Genomic DNA, 18027 nt, shown 5'->3' on the forward strand with positions numbered 1-18027 from the left:
ACTGGCTCCTCCCACAAGCTGCACTTTCCACATCAGGTTCTCTTGGCGAATCGTAATGGCCCTAAATAACCATTTATCATTTTTAATCCGATCTGTAGTTTTTTGTTTTGTTTTATGTTTTTTTATACGTGGCCCCTTGGTCTGCAGCAGGTAAAAACTGCATTTTTAAAACAGTTAGAACTAAAATGAGTACAATTTGATTATGTGTTTTATATTTCACATTATAATAAATCAATCAATTTTTTTAATTCAGCACCAGTTATTTACTAATATCATAAAAACTCAAAATGCATACAGTGATGCGGGAACAAAAAGAATAGTTTCTTTGGCTTTACAATAATGTTGGCCTTGCTCTTAAAGAGCACAATGAGAAGCTTGTGTACAAAGTCAATTACATTTTTACTGTGATAATTTAAATAGTCTCATATTGGTTATTTAAATGTATCTTTTGACCATCTGCGACATCTCTGTTACTTTACTTTATTCCACCTCACGTATTCAGAAATAGCCAAATTCTTAAAGACCCCCTCCAGTGAAAATCCAGTGTTTAACCTTGTAAACATCTCCGTGTGGTGTTCTTCATGTGCTACGAGACACATCAGGGACAACATCAGCAGTCATCTCCATGGCTGGGCCTGTCTGCTTTTAAACTGCAGTGTACCAAGGACAGGCTGAACAACACCTGTTCAGATTGGCAGGTTTGAGACGTCACAAACCTAAGGAGCCAATCCCGTTAATGACGGTGTGACGCTATGCATATCATTATGTGTAACCTATGGCAACCACTTAGCTGTAACTGTCATTGTAATTTTTGCGAACTGACTACTAACATTACTACTACTATTGCCTAAATTCCTAGCTAGCTAAGTTACAACATGTTGCCACTGAACGATGGCAGAGACGTGTTTTGTTTTGGCGATGGAGGGGGCGGTTGGAAATGTGCATCGTGGGCGGGGCCTATGCAGATTGTGGAATTTTTAATGAGGGAGAAGAAAGAGATGCGTTGGGAAGGTAATTAAACATATGTTGCAGAAAAAAAACACATCAGACACAATTTATTGTTTCAAGCAGAGCATTTAATATGTCTTCAAACATGACTGAAGCTGCTCTTTAATGATTGGCTGTTACTGGCTGACACACACCAACATGAAACATGAAAAATGGGAGTAACTGCACTCATTTCCTTCTCCCCTTCCAGCCCTTATATGGTTTTATTGTTGATTATTCACTCTACTATGTTGCCAAAGTGAGCGTAGTGGCAGAGATTGTACATGCTGTACTAAATGTAAAGCCTGATCAGGCAACTAATCCGTGGTCTTGTGATGCTTTTCTCGTTGTCAGTGCACATGTGATCGTGTAAAAACACACAGACACACAAAAACGTCTATGTTCTTATTTGTTTTTATTTTACGGTCACCAGATGAGCAGATACATCATTTTAGAAAAGAAATTGATATTTGCAAAAAAATTATAATACAATTTTCTCAATATAGATTATGTACAGAATGAAATGTAGTCAGACTGAAATAGCATTCTTCCTCTTTGTCAACAAGAAGACAAAGCAGTGAAGGGTCTGAATGGTCCTCCGCAGACCCATCTCCCTAACCAATAAATATAAACTGTATATATTATGTATGCTGCACTCATCCAGGCATGGACAATACCAGGGCACGGTAGTTCTCAACAATATTCCCTTAATCAGTTCTTGTACATTACTGTGCTACACACACGCCCACACACTCGCACACCCACGAGAAGCTTGACACACAAGTGCACACAGGCCAGAGAACAAATTACAGTTGGGTTACAACAATGGGCCATCTTAACTCATGAAAAGGAAAGAAGAAAGCAAAAGAAAAGTGTATGGAAATACCCGTCATTGTCCTTGATCAGGAGGGAGAAGTGGCTTTCTGGTCAAAGCTCGTCGGAGCTGGCTGAGTAGCACTTGACATTTGGCCCGATTCAAACAGCCAATTCTACAGAAAGCTACCGAGCTGGAAAATCTCTCCCAGTCTCACAGATCCTGCCTACTCATTTAGCTGCCTCCCTCCCATTCAGTCTCTCTCTGTATCTATCTACCTTTGTTCTCTCTCTTGTTCCTATTCTCTCTATCTTTAGTGGGACAGGTGCCAGGACAAGGGTTGGCGGAAGCCCCCTTTGCCTGTTTTCCCTCTGGGAATGTAGAAAATAAAATTCACACGAAAGCTCCTATCCAAGCTGTATTGAAACAGGACAGACAATTGCACAATCACAGAACGAGCACAAGAAAAGACAACAGCAAAGTAAAGCTATGGCCAGGACAGGGTAGGGAACGCTTGTAAAGGGGATGCTTGAAGGACTTGAAGGACACTATAAGCACTCTGCTTGCCAGCCGCTTTACCTTGTCGCTGGGCATCACCTCTCAAAAATCGCCCTGCTTGTTCTTGGCGGGGGAAGAATTATGACTTTGTGCCGATGAGCGAATACACACACTTGCATAAATCATCCATCTTGTTTGGCGGTTAATTACTCTTGTTTACCCTCCGAGTAACCTCGGGATGGGGCGGCGCGATAGGAGGGAGCCTGGGAAGAAGAGATAGCACCAAATAGTAATCTGCTGACACTGTTCATCAGTGTGCTATTCGCAAGAGTAAAAGCACATAGTGGGCTTGAACCTGGGTGTTAGTGAATTAGACAAGGTTGCCTGGGGTCTGAGGAGAGCAGCTCCATCAACATCCTGGCCTGACCACAGCTGCTCGCTAAGCTGTTCTGGGGTCAGCTGGTGAAGGAGCCACGCTGAGGCAGCCCAGCGCAGGCCAATCAGGGAGCTTCTCAGGATGTGCAGCAGGCTCTGATCGTTGCTTATTTCATTACGGGGAAAGCTACATAAATCCACAAAATGGAGAGGAAGAGGCACAGAGGGAATATTTGCATTTCTCCTCTCCTATCATCTCCCCCCAATGCCCCCCTCCCCAACACCACCCCTTTCAATCCCTCCCCCATTTAGTGCAGAGTGACTTTAATCATCACTTTCGCCAAAACACATTAAGCCGGTGTGTCCGGAGTTGAGGAGGGAGGGTGGTTGAGGGGGGGTTGAAAAAACACAGAGGAGCGCATTAGATTTGCAATAGCGATGCATCACTCTGGCATTACTTTGGAGATTAAAGAAGGGATGTTGCATTTCAATGGAGTGGTGCTGATGGTTGCCTGATGGATGACTGTCCTCCTGCACTGAGCCGAACAGGAAACACCACTGTCCGCGAGGGAAGACGTGACACTGACCCTGGTCTTTCCATCCATTCTTCCCCTACATCACTTTGTGTGTTATTCCCTCTTCCTCTAAAAAGCTAATTTTTTCTTCATCCGTAAACCTCAAAGACTCCCCCTGCCTTTTAACCCCCGATCTTAGCGCACCTCCACACTGTAAGATATTTATGCAGCTGTTTGATCATGTTCTTAAGTCAAAAACAACACCTCTTTTGTAGAAAGAGATAATACTGTAAAGTGGATTGCATACATCAAACTTAAGCCAACACATGAAGTGACTTTGCCCGCTCTATGTGTTACTGCATCTGTATGGAAAGGATGGATGTAAAGTGCTTGAGAGCTTAGAACAGGCAGGACGAGATGGGGAGGGGCCATTTAAATACGAAACAAAACAAAACTGAAGGGCATGAACGGGGAGGGGGAGGGCTTTCGGACTGGGCTCATTGGGGGCAGGTTCAATATGGAGACAGAAGGCTTTATAAACAGAGTAGGGCGATGGGTAGGGATGGAGGGGGAGTAGGATGTGGGTGTGAATGGGAGTCCCCAGGAAACAAAATGACAATATGTATTTTGTTCTACAGTCTCAGAGGAACAGAATCACAGTCAGTCAGTCCAAGGGTACAGCCCACCAGCAGCCTGGCCTGGTGGGTGAGCTTTCCGGTTATGTGTCTATCCAAACCCTTAGGCCTTGGTTCACCCTGGCACCCAGCTCTGATTGCTGTGTGCTGATGGAGGGCACACAAATGCCCCCAAGCTCATGCCCATCCCCATGCCCAAGCCTTGGGACAGAGAGCCGTCAAAGTTGAAGTCCATGCTCTCTGTGTCCATAAAGTCACTGAGCAGGATGGAGTCTACATCACAGTCCAGGCTATTAGGGACGTTCTCCATGTCCAAGTTGGCAACCATTCTACTGTGGGTGTTGTGCTGTTGCCCCTGGTATGCGTTCCCTGACTGGTGGTTGTTGTGGTAGTAGCCATGCCAGGACTCGGTCATACCCTGATGGTGAGCTCCAGGGTAAGGCTGGTGACGTGGGTGTGGTGCTGATGCCAGGCGGCAGGGGTCCTGGGGAACGTCCATGACCCCGGCAGGGTTGGGCGGCAGGGATGGCGATATTGGGAGGTGTGGACGGGATCCATAGTGGTTAGAGGTCTTGAGACTATAGGGCTGCAAGATGTCAGTGCTAACCCGTGGGGAGAGGGCCGGGGGATGAGGCCCACCATGCATAGGGTTATGAGGATTATGGGGGTTGTGGTTATGCATGTGACCCTGGCTGGAGCGATCGAGGCTGGCATTTACTTTGTTACTGTGACCGTGCTCGTGACTCGAACCGTAGTCATGGGTTGGGTGGGGCTTGTGGCTGTGGCTATAGTCGAGGCTGGCTTGGTGTTTGTGACCCTGATTGTGGTTCTGATGGTGGCTGTTCTGGTCATGAACTGAGCCATGGCCATTGTGTAGGCTGGGATTGCGAGCATGCTCTTGACTGTGATTGTGGTTATGATTGTGGCTGCGATTCTGATTGTGGCTGTGCTGACTGTGAACACCATTGGTTCCTTGTGTCAAAAGTGTGTGTGTTTCCCGTCCCTGGCCCATCACCGTGTCTTTGTTGCAGTATGATGGACCTCCAGTAAGCAGACTCTGCAGGGCATTGTTCTCTGAGTAGCCCCTCATTGGGCGCTGGAAGCTGACTGGCTTGTTCTCCTGGATGGTCTCCATGGGAGTGTGGTGCCGCAGCATGCCCATGGAAGGCTGCGTGTATATGGGCCCACAGTAGGAGCCCTCCGCCTTGGGCCCAGGCACGTAGGGATAACCATTGCATTTGATTTGTTGTGGCTGGGGATAGCCACTTTCATCTAGACTGATAGCCCCAGTAAGATCAGTCAGCTGGGGCAGCTCCACATTGGGGCAGTGGCCCCCAGTGCCCAGGGCTGGGGATCGGGTGCTTGTGGGGCTGGGGTATAGCCGCGGGGAGGCTGAACAAGACAGTCCTCCTTCCTCCGGTTCATCAGCCTCCGCCTCCGCCAGGATCGGGGACAGGCAGCCACTTAGTGTAGAGGCCGATGAAGACGTGCGGGAATGGAGGTCTGTCCAAGTGTCATACTCCTCACCCCCCATGCCAACACCTCCTTTCCCTGCTGGACTGCCATGTTCTGGGGAGCCTGGCATTGCAGGACCAGCCCCCTGACCTTGCCCTCGTCCAAGGCCTATGGCCCCTGCTCTCTTACGGCTGATGCGACCCTTGGTCTTCAGGTATCGGGTGCCATTGTCTATGGAGGCTGCACGTCGTCTGGGTCCCTTTCCCATCTTCCCTCCTTCTGGGTTCAGCATCCACCAGGAACTCTTCCCTGTCCCTTCATTTTGCACCCGGATGAAGCGACTGTGCAAGGACAGATTGTGTCTGATTGAATTCTGGAACGAGAGAAAGATGGGAAGGAAAAGGCAGCAGAGAGGGAGGAAGGGGCAGAAAAGAGAGAGAGAAGAGATAAACATTAATACCCCAGAGAACATTTAGGGTTAAATAATCATTTCTTGAGAACACAAAGTCATTTCAAATTATGGCCAAACTATCAAGGCTGCACGGCGAGCGAGAAAAAAGATGGATAAAGAAAGGGAGGGAGATGGAGAGGAGAGCAAAGAGGGCAGGGAGAGTGAAGGACCAATCGATACCTCCCCTGACCAGCCTCTCCTCTCCACACACGCTCACTGAGTCATAATATGGACATGGGTGCAGCCTCCACATCAAACCATCACCAAGGTTACAGAAATGAATCACGCGAGGCAACCCAATCACAGACAGACCATATCGATTGCAGGGCCTCCAAATATGAGAGCCTGAGATCCAGCCAGAGACAGGGAGGAGGGAAGGAGAGGGAAGGAGAGGGAAGGAGGGGGAGGCGTGATTTGGCAGGAGAAGATCTGGAAGAGCACCAGAATGAAAAAGAAACACTCACACACAGGCCTAGAATGAGATAGAGAGGAAGTTAACGAGGGAAGGGGAGGAGGAGAGATGACATGCCCATTTAACCTCTTTTAAAATCATGGCACAATTACCATGACCGTAGGCAACGATGGCGGATATCTTTATGATGAAGTCTTCCTGTGAGAAGCTTTGAAGGGGGGCGGAAGTGGTGGTTGTTGGTGGGGGGGTGTATAGGATAAGCCTCTCCAGACCCCTGTTCAAGTGTCTGAGTGACGGCTGTATAGTTAATCCAGGGCTCCGCAGGAGCATTTGAAGCCGGTGCCAACCTGGAGTGAGTTGATGAGATCTAAGCCTGCCTAAAGGAGAGCTTAGCAGGGATACACATCATCTCAGCTGGCCAAGTTAGTCTAAGTACAGCATGTTCATCCAAATCTTTCCTGCTTGTGTCATTATTCACACTCTCTCCAGCTTTCCTCCCTTTACTTTTCCGCCTTCTCTTCCTTTCCCACTCTTTTGCCTATCGCTCTTTTCTGATCATGTGGGAGGAACAAATCCCCCCTCAACCCCAACCCTCTACTCCATGCGCAATCACACACTTTTCTTTTTCCTCTCTGGAGATATCTATCTATTTCTGCCTTGTTTATTACCTGCACATAGCTCACAATCTCTGTCTCCTGATATCTGGCGCCGTTCTCTATCTTCATTCACTCCCCGCCTCCTGTCCAATTTTCCTGCTCTCAGCCCCATTCATCTCCTTCTCTGTGTCCCAGCGTCTCTTGATCACGACATTGCTCATTCTCTCTCCCTCTCCCCGCATCCATCCTCTCATCACCTTACACAACTCCAATCCTCCCCCTCTCCCCTCTTTTCATTCATTCATTCGCACTGAAAGGCGAGCAAATATCGGAAACAAACAGCAGGAGATGCAAATCTGTGCTCAATGGGGGGCCAGCTTACATTTCACCCTCCAGTGCAATCCATACAGTCAGCATATGTACCCGCCATCCCCCCTCGCCCCCTTCATACTCTGTCAGAACACAGACCCACATGCCTGTGAACTGGACAGCCAGCTAAAGAGATGACGGGTCTTCGTTGTTGCAGCATATTATGAAAAGCACAGCATCCAGAACAGCAGGTAATATGTCTCTCGCAAAATGTTTACAGGGGGAATTCAGCTTTAAGTGGATTTCAAATCAGTCTTGTCTCCTACCTACTACTATTCTCATTCACGTAGAAAAGCCCCCTCCACACGCACCCATCCCCTCAGCATGACTCCTAACAGGTAATTTTGTCCCATCCTCCACTCAAATCACACTGCTTTGACTAGACTCTCTTCACAAACATGGAAATTGGATAGGAGAGATGTATTTATGGGTTTTTTTCTGCTGTTCAGAGGGGTCCTCTCCAAAACACCAGGTCGGTAAAATTACACAAGCTCAACATTCAGCGCAAAATGGGCCGCCTGCACTTCTCAGCCGTGGCGCGCTACAAAACGCAGACTTTATCAAAGCCAAATTGAACGACGACGCCGTGTGAAAGAGGCCGCCAGTGGAGGCGACCCGCATCAGGTGATCTGAGAGCGGCACCCTGACAGGTTCCTCCGCAACATGACGGCTCCGGCTGGGTGTAGTCATGGCAACAGAGTAAACCAAAAGAGGGAGAAATGAAGAGAGGGGAGGTGATGGTGGGGGAGAGGAGGAGGGGAGGCGGCTGATGCTGTTTGATGCTGCAGGCAACTCCAAACAGCCTTTTATCTGAGTCTGTCAGATTCCTGCTTCCAATCCACCAGGGAGGCTCAATCACCAGTAGTCCCAGCGTCTCACTACCTGTACCAAGCTGTGATTAGCAGTAGTGTGCGTGTGTGTGTGTGTAGGTGTGTGTGTGTGTGTGTGTGTGAGGGGAGACAGAGCTTCCGTACAACTACCAGAGCAACAATTATACCACAACAGTTGACTGTGGTTCCTTCATGTGCTGAAATATATTGTAAAGTGCTACAACGTGGCAACTCTCTGCATTATATTCTGTATATATTAATATTAAACTGACATGTTCTTATGTGGTGCTGATTATAATCACCATCACCACCTACAGTTACAGTTTCTCTGCTCATATGTGCTGCTTTATATTCCATAAGATTTAATTTAAACAGTAAGTAAATTCTTCAGTAAATGAGTAGAAAAAAATTGTTTCTTCTTTCTACTTTGATAAACTTCACTCAGTCAAAAGGTTTTTCATTTGCTGGATGTTTTTTTATTTGCAAAACACTAAAACCCACACACGCTCCGTTACCAGTTCATTTAGTTCACCTAGCAGTCTAATCCAAACGTCCTGCAAATAAACGTGAAATAAACGTGGCCTGTATTTTATGTATGTATATTTTGCGTCGCTCAATGTTTTGTATGTACATTTTTATTGTTCTGATGCTTTTTTAGTCCATGTAAAAGGATTTGAAATTAAAGTTGCTGCATTACATTGGCAGGCCTTTCAGCCACTACACTAAGAACACACACTGTATTGTTCTTTGCCATGACCTACTTCTTGTGATCTAGTATCAGCCACTTACTTCTTACCTTTTTGCTTCTAATTTTTCTGGGTTTACTTTTGGCATAATCTATATTTCTTCTAATATGTCCACTGACTTCATTGGTATGTTGAATGCTGTCCTATCTATTCTGGCGACACTATGAACTCACAAAAATTAGTCCCAAGCAGCTTTTGTTTTAATCAAAATAGAGTTAACTCGACTCGACTCTTTGGCTCAAAGACATGTGTTTATGGTGTTGCTTGAATTGCTCAACACATTATTTATTGGCTTCAGGAGATGACGCTGTGCTTCCCGTTTCCTAAGGCCAGTCCGCGTTGGTTTCTTTTGACCATGACCATGATCGTTCCCTGACCATAACCAGGAGGTTATTATTTCAACCAGGGCAACCTCCAATCTTAAAAGAGCAGTAATTTTAACCCAAACCAGAGTCTCTTACTCTGACCGAGCCTTAAACTTATGGTTTCAAAGTGTGATTTGTATTCCAAATATATTTTTTTTGTTGCGTAATTTGAAGGACCTTTTGGTAAAAATATGCTGTGGCATAGAGACGCATGTAATGGAAAACAAAACAGAACCCAAACTCACACACCGTGTTACAAATTCCAGTTTCATTAGCAAACAGCCAACAACAAGTTTCCAGCACCAACTATCAATGCATGCAACGGGGGGCTGTGGCTCAGTGGTAGAGTCGGTCATCTCGTAATCAGAAGGTTGGGGGTTGGATCCCTGACTGCTACAGCCACATGTCAAAAGAGTCAAATTGCTCCCAGTGGCATGAATGCATAGATCCTGATTGGAGATTGGCACTTGGGTCATTGCCATGAGTGTGTGAATGGGTGAATGTGACATGTAGTGTAAAAGCAGCTTTGAGTGGTTGGAAAACTATATAAGTACAGTCCATAACCTTTATGTATGAAGTGGACTTTTGGTTTCAAAAGTGAAACCTAGCATGGCTAGCATTCCTTTAAACTCTTTCTAATGGCCAGCAGGGGGCAGCTCCACGGGTTGCAAAAAGAAACCTGATTGTATCTAAGTGTATGAGAAAATGAGCCTGCTTCTCACTGGATTTGAAGCGTTCTTCAGATGTGGTCACTTCAGGCTCCAAAATAACACAATGTCCAGAGCCTAAATACCAAATTTGAGGTCTATAAACCAGTGGGAGACGTCACAGTAGCTCTTTCACTTCTCACATCCAGTCAGTGGGTCAATGACAGATATGGTGACACGGTGGAAACAACCTTGTCAAATGGACTTCTCTTCCATAGTGTTCCAGTTTAAACCTCATCCCAGTGCGATCCCAATGTTCGCTCACTATCACCAAGGACAACTCAACAACAAGACGACAAAACGAGGAAACAAGTAACCTCCTGAATATCGCTTTAGTGCTTCAGAGTCCAGTCCATCAACATGACTCTGGTGCAGGATTGAAACATCAAATGCAAAGAGAAGAGCCACCTGGTTATCATTGCAATCAAAGGCTTTATAGGAGGAGATGTCACTGATTAGCAAACTGTCAATCACAGAGGGGGAGCTGATCAGTGAAATCCTCCAGCCAAGTCTTTGGTTGGAGTGAATCCTGCAGATTCTCAGCTGTATGTGGCACATAGCTGGCCATCCCTGCCTCGCTGTATATATTAACTTGTCAGAAAGACTGATTCTGAAGTGGAGAGGCCTGCTCCCACTGCTCTCAGCCTTTGCCTTTCTACTAATGCAGGAGGAGATGGACTGTTTCAAAGAGAACAGAGACTGAGTCTGTCCTCGAGTGTACCCTGCTCCTCTACTGGGAACACGCTGCACTGTACCCAGCTCTGTACTGTATATTGTGCATGAAGAGTGACTGAGTTTGACCCTGACACACTGCTGCTTTCACTGAGTCAGGGGATAGTCAGTCCAGTGGTTAGCTAATGGCCTGTGGACACACAGATCTGTCTAAACACAGAATTCTTACACTTTCCCCTTTTTCAACATGCCAGACCAGGCAACAATTTATGACTGGGTGTGGGACTACATCATACTGGATCAGTTTGTCCGCTTTATAATTACAGCGGAACATTTAAATGTAACACAGGCTGTCCTCAAACACTGTTCGTACTTATATTTACGGAAAGTAATTAAGCGTAATTTGTATATACATGGAGGCCTTTTTGCTTCTGCAGGGAACGCTCACATCAACCGCTCCTGCAGTCCATGTGTGGGAAGTCAGGAGACGCAGTAGAAACACAGATAGAGCCCAGTTTGGGTCGAGGGCAGGGCGATGATTGGGTCCCATGATGGGTCAGCATTTTACAACATGTTACAAAGCAAGTAAAACAAACCTTACACCCAATTCTGTGGTTGCCTTGAAAAGATGCCCATAATTTTTCTACATATTGTAATGTAACTGTTGCATGTGATTGTGTTACATTACCTCATGCAGCAGTAAAGGCATCAAAGTTCATTCTTGACCTAGAATATACTTTGTACTATCCCATCTCAGATTTGGCTAATTAGCTCTTTTGAGACCTTTTAACAACGTCACATGATCTTCAACAGCCGATAGAGTTTCTTCAAAGATAAGTCTGTTGACGCACAAGCTGAGATGGCATGACTCAGTTTTATAGTCATAAGTGTATAAGGTCAATTAAGCTGCTTATTTGCATTAAAGTTGTAATCTCAAATCATATCACCTGTGGCGATAAACGGTAATTGCAGGAGCACTCTTCCCAGATATCCAGATAGTTTCGCATGTGTGACGTCCACGGTTGCCTCCGGTTGTAACTCTTGATTTTCCTGGCTGACGGTCGCTTTCCTTTTCAGACTGTTTGCTTCATCTGAGCGTCGAGTTTGTTTCTTTTTCTTTGGATTTTCACTTATTTTTGAAGTTGTATCTGTAGTCATCCATCTTTTCTTTGTTTGTTCAGCCATAGTAGATTACTGTTTACTCGCAACACTTGCAGAGAGCAGAAAAGCAGCCACTTAGCTCCGCTGATGGCTGATGGAAAACGCGTCACTAACTGGGCGCCGTTTGGGATTTTTTCCGCTAAAATCGCACCAGACGTCCAGTCTGTAATACTGCAAATGCAAAGGCTTTCATCAGTGGGCCATCGGTTCAATCATCATTGTGTTACCTCATTCGGCGATAGATCGTGACTTTACAGACATTTATTTACATGAAAACCGTCGAGATTATCACTTCAAATGTGAATTGTTTGAAGACCATGGGATTTCGTTAAAAGCTGAGGAAAAAACGAAAAGTGGATCTTGACCTGGGATCGTTTAGTTTGTTTGAATTTGGAAGGTTTCTGCTGTGGTTTGGTGTTTGGTGGTGGCTCTCATAAGTAAATGGGCCTTTCAACAGTTTGAGCACTACAGTATAACTGAATAAAGTTAGGCCTGGATATCCTGTGTTTTCATCTGTAATCAAGCTACAGAAACAATTTAGTTCCCATTAATGTAGCTCAATACCTTCTTTCATTGACTTCATCATGACTTTTTCTAGACTGTAAAAAAAAATCCCTTCCGAGCCAAGAACACAGTAGACGACTGTTGTCACAGCCTGAGGAGTTCTCTTTTTAATACGTAAATTAAATTTCACGTATTAAATCAGCTGCCTGTCCCTTCAGTGTGCTCATCTTGACATTCAGAACTGAACAGAATCACATGAAGATCTGTACATCCGAATTCAGTCCCGTACAGGAGGACAAGAAATGTATCCTTTCTTCTGGTTCTAAATAACATTACACTGTTGCTGTTGTTGTTATTTCCTCCATCTTTTATCTCTACCTGCCTTTTATTGAGTCTCCAAACAGCCTTTTTATACGGTCAGTGACTGTGTGCTCTTCAGCAGGATGCCGTCAGCCCACATCCTCCATTTCAAAACTGCAATAACAGAGCAATGGCTAATTTTCTTGATTATTATTATTTCCAACCCCCTTGTCCCTTTTTTATTCTGGGTTAGGTAGCTAATTACATCTATTGCAAATTATCCAGTTTACGTCGCATAGCAACGAGAATGATGTAACCCTTTGCACCCTTTTTTCCTCTTGTTGTCTCTCTGTTACGAGCAATCCTCTCGACGGGGCTTTGTGTGTGAGCAGAGACAAGCCTTATATATTAATACGACATCATATGAGTATATAGATGTTTGCACTGGACCTTGTCGTACAGGGGAAGTATTCATATGTGGTGTATTTTACATTTTTCAGTGCATGCATCATTGTACACAAACGCTACACATGTAAACAAACAGCGTCATGTATGTTTCACAACTTGACACATGTTCACCTCCATGTGAACGCGCACACTGCCTCAAGCACCCCCCACCCACCCCAAACTGGCAATCATACTTAATCCCTCTCCAGCCTGAGTAATCCCCGACAATCCAAGGCTAATCCTGGTTAATTCTGGGCACTCCTCAGCTGGGTTTCACCCTGAAACCACAGAGACAGGGTGGGGATTGGTCGGATCATGGCGATTGGGGCTGGGCGCGGCGTTGATGGACGTAATTGGTCGGGCAGTTATTGGAAGCCAAGAAAAACAAGCACAGGTTTTCACGGGTCTTTAAAAATACGTCCGGATTGACCCTCGCTACGTCACGGCTCGGCCCCGCTACTCCGGGTTCAAAACATGTTTTTGACCAGAGTCCTGCGCGTTGGCATGTAAACACTAACAAAAGACCCTGTTGCTTTGTTTGCTTGCTGTTCCAACAGGAGCGAGGGGATGGAGTAACCTTTCCCTTATGATTTAGAAACTAAATAACATAAAAACACCAGCAGGATACACAGTGTGAGCCATTCCTCTGGCGTGTGGGGCTTCTGAGAAGTCATTAGCCGCTATTCAATCAGCTCTACCTAGTGAAGCTCCGAGCTCAATTCTTCTTAGCGGCTATTGATCCTGATTCCAAAATGAAGCACTTAAGACGCCTTGATCAAGCTGCTCCTTAATCTAGCGTTAAGGAGATTGAGACCTTTTCACCCCGTGTCTCAGACAGACTTATTACTCTGGCGCAGGGGTACAGTGGCAGTCAGAGCACATTTCACTATCACGCACTCACTTTGGGTTTTATAGTCTGCTTAAGCCCCTTTGCTGCAGAGCAGGCGGCAGGAACACTTTTACTCTCTGCCATTTTGAAAAAGCTGTCAATATACACAAAGCCAAGCCTGCTAATGAAGCAATATGTCATGGCCAGGGGATGGACGGGGATGCTTTGTTAAAAAACAAGAAGGCCTCTGGTGTTTTTGGGCTCAACTGTGCGCCTGTTCGATCGAGTTTGCGCATTGGAGTCTGCAGGATGTGTGTGTTTGAACCGTCGGTATACTCACGAGAGCGTGAAGGCAGGAGCAAAAAGGAGGCTGATTTACGTTCTGCTGCAGCTCTGTCAGCAGCGAGACGGGAACAGGTTGCAGAGGAGTTCTGCTCCTGGACATTTTTATAGGATGCTTTTACCCCTCTATCCTCACAGGAGGGAAGTGTCTTAAAGGGGGTTCTTCAGAGGATTCAGCAGAACATCATGTAGTGGATTTTATGCTGCCTACTGCTTCACATTTTAAGGAGCCCACCTCTAATTTATGACTCATTCAAGAGGAGAGTTGCGTTTTAAATTCCATGCAGCGCCCCATTAGACGTGGTCCAGCACAATCCAGCTGAGTGTTGTGGGGATTGTTGTACGCCGCCTTGTTGAGAAGTACCGAGACTAGGCAAAGCCCTTCTCTCCCCTTGCTCAACCATTATTTATTAATCCATTTCACACAGCCAGGAGTCATTATGCATGGTCCTGTCAATGGGTATCTCTCTATGCCGCGCATTTATTTGATAATAAGCAGGAGTGGGGGAGAAGATAAAAGCGCTGACTGCGTTCATTGTGGAGCGTTTTCTGCAGGCGGGGAGACTTAAATGAGAGCAGCCAGGCTCTGTGTGGGAATGGGTCTCGTCTGCTAAGCCTGTCTGGAGGCAATCGATGGAAATTAGTCAACGCTAAAGATTCACTTCCTGTGACTGATGTCACGGGCAGCGCTTGTCTCTTTGAAGGGGAATAAAGGAGTGGGAGGCTGAGGGATTAATGGGGTTGGAGAAGGTGTGAGCATGCCGGGTTTGGGTGGAGGCTGAGCTGGGAAAAAAAGATGCTATTCTCTTGGTGAATTGCGGGAAAATAATAGGTCAGAGCATCCGGAGGAATGCAGTGGAGCGAGGAACAAGCAACACAATAACTGAGTTGTTTATAAGGCAAGAAACAACAGACAGATCAGTTCCAATAAAGATGTGCAGTCACACTTATAGGCTGTTTTCCTTTACTGTTCCTACTTACGCCTACAGAAAGTAATGCCATATAACTCGTGTATAACCCACGTAACCTAACATCTCATACAAGGATACCTTTAGTGTCTGCATAAGATGCACCAGGCTTTCTGCTAACCACAATGTAAACCCTCTGCAGTAATACAAGATGCTGAGAGCAACTGATCCAGCCGTCGAGAGTGTGGGAAGTCAGATAGAAGAAAGCCCAATGAAGTCCACTTAGGGTAGCGGTCAGGGGCAAACAGCTTGGGACTTGCACATTTAAAAATGCTAACGTTTTTACTTTAACCAACAGCTAATGTGAGATGCTAAGTTAAGTTTTCTTTGGGTTTTTTGCGTCAAGATGGTCTCACGGAACTTGTAACACAACAGGAACCTTCTTTTTATCTGATAAGAGGATAAATACGAGTGTTTAGGTGGTAGAAGTAGTTTCAGTTTCTAGCAGCTGTGACAACAGGATCAGAGTTAGTGTCTCCAGCATTTGTACTGAGGCTACCTCCTGAAAGGTGCACCAGTTAGCTTCTCCTCAAAGTACAGCCGAGGGACTAGAGCCAGCCCTCAGGCGACAGAAGGCCTTTCACTCCCCCTTACTCCCTGTGGAGCTCCACAAGCTCAAGGGGGGTTGGAGACAGAGAAACAAGGCAGACAGGGAGGGAAAAGACGGGTGGAGAGAGGCAGGGAGCGAGGCATCGTCTGGGGCTAACCTGAGAAAGGTAGACGGGAAGAGAGCCTGAGGGGCCAGAGGCGGACAGCAAGCCCAATCCCCAGCAGAGAGGCCTCTAATTGGAGCTGCCGGCGTGCCGAGGCAGCCTGTCCCTCGGCGGATGGACATAAGGAGTCGAGTGAAGGCGGAGAGCCCGGGGGCGGGAGGAGAGGGCAGATAAAAATAGAGCCGGCAGATTAACGAGCATCTGAAAGCGGGGCAGGGGATCGGAAAATCCTCCTCTGCGTGCCAGAGATGCCCGGTCCTCAGGTCACAGCCAGCTCTGGGAAGAGTGATGGACCCGGAGTGCCCACGAGAGGAGCTTCCTTCCTGTTGGCCCTCCTTACATCACGAACACAAGGGGAGGGACACCGCTAAGTCCTGATTCAGGACTTTGTTTAGAGCTTAATAAAGCATGTAGCAGTCAACATCTAGGAGTAAAAAAAATCCTCTTTTTATTCATCCACCGAACAAAAGTGACAGATGAAAGAAAACATTGTGTCCTATAAAAGGGTTGTTTTTATCTTTTCACTTGTGGTGGTTTTGAGAAGGTTTTCACATTGAAACAATATTCGATGGAGGGATTGTTTTATTTGAGTGGAGCTTCAACAGCTTCAGAATGAACCTCAGGAAGTTACAGCTTCTTGTCTTGGCTCAAATGCAAAGTACGGACGTTCTTGTTATCAACTGTGTTAAGATTTCTGAGATCAATATTTCTGTTGCAGCTTTTAGAAACAGAAACTTTGCACTGTTTACCTCAGGTCTTTTGTAGCTTGTTTCAAGCTAACGCACAAAGAAAGCAAACAAGCCAGACCATCCTGCTGTCTTGAATCTGGAGATTGATTGATTGATTGAAGAATAAAAAACATCTGAAGAGCTATTTCCACCGAGTCTTTACCTGGCTCATCTTTATGGAGTCATCGATGAACCATGAAACAAATGAAGCTGTAAAGTAAAGCTCCTGAAATCACGTGCAATATTACTCTGTCTATATCTGGCTGTATTATGTGAGCAATATCACTTCCAATAACGGGAAATACTTTGTTTATAGAATACATAATCATGTGCAACATGTGCTTATTTATTCGTACCCTGTGTACAATTATTTTTTCAGTATCAGGGGCAATATAACCTTTTTCTTTATTATTATTATGTACAATTACATTTTATATCACGCACTATTTTTGAATTCATAATCTTGTGCAACACAAGTTTTTACTATTTTACAACTGTCAGTTTAACTTATTTTTGTAGATTACTTATTGTAATATTGATTTTCTATCGGGCACTGTCTCTTTTGCATTAATTTATACACTTTATATTTTATATTTTAAATTATATTTGAGATTTTTTTTGTATTTCTATAATTTTGAACTGTATTTTTGGAACAATCTTGCGCAATAATTTCCTTTGGGGTTAATAAAGTCTCTTATCTGAACCACGACTCAGCCTGGACAGAAAGACCCGCCTGAAGCCAGGTGATTGACAGCTTGGAAAAGCAAAAACAGAAGGGAATATATACATTCTGAATTATAAATAAACAAAGACAGAGCCAAATTAACTCATTTATGTGAAAATAAATCAAACAGCTTATAATTATTTTTTTATATTTTGATTTGTCTTTGTTTTTCTATTTATTCCTCTTTTCATTTGCACATTTTTTTTAATTATTCCTCTATTAAAATGTCTTTATATTGTCTTATAGATGTATTCTGCTCCTATGAGTCCATATATTTACCTACACTGGGGCCATTAATGTAATAGCTGATTATTTTCCCTACATGACAGATGTGCTGCAGACAGTTTCTGATGCAGAGCTTAATGAGACAGGTGGCAAATAAACCTGAAAACAGTGAAAATACAGAAATATGAGCCCTTCAATTACAGTAACAACAGTAAGCGTAGTTTGTCACCTCCACCTTTGACTCACACTCATAAAAGGAGTCCACCCCCACGGCTGTGATTTCTATCCTTCCCCTGGGCGCTTTCACACGCCAGGTGGAGCATCGTGACACCTATGGGAGCCAGAGGAGAAGCTGAGAAACAGGCCTGATCACACCTGCCATCAGGTCTCAGGAGAGCACCACCCACCTCAGCACTCAGCTGTCACATCCATCCACACGCCGAGGCTGTGCGACACCTCCAACAAATGCACTGATCCACAGTCAGAAGCTGATACACTGGCAGAAACACGAGCCGAGGCACAGTCTGAATGGCACATTAATAAAAAGAAACAAAGGCTGGATTGACTGGAAGAATTGGAAACATCCTCACAAACAGCAGACACTGCCACACAACGCAGCATGAGAATAACAACGAGCTCTTGCGTTCAACTTTTGGCCT

At 45.3% G+C, this 18027-nt stretch overlaps 1 protein-coding gene across 1 annotated transcript in view; it reads right to left on the bottom strand.

Moving 5' to 3' along the window:
* Positions 1 to 3526: 3526 nt before the first annotated feature.
* Positions 3527 to 18027, bottom strand: part of foxo6b (forkhead box O6 b) — a 48091-nt gene continuing 33590 nt past the window's right edge. The window contains exon 2 of the mRNA XM_069681625.1: positions 3527 to 5652. Coding sequence (XP_069537726.1) covers positions 3940 to 5652 — 1713 coding nt within the window. The 3' untranslated portion in view covers positions 3527 to 3939. The remainder of the gene's footprint in view (positions 5653 to 18027) is intronic.

The sequence above is a fragment of the Semicossyphus pulcher genome, unplaced genomic scaffold (genome assembly GCF_022749685.1).
Source record: "Semicossyphus pulcher isolate SPU_LCO1_2020_fin unplaced genomic scaffold, fSemPul1.0.p SCAF_5, whole genome shotgun sequence".
Lineage (NCBI taxonomy): Eukaryota > Metazoa > Chordata > Actinopteri > Labriformes > Labridae > Semicossyphus > Semicossyphus pulcher.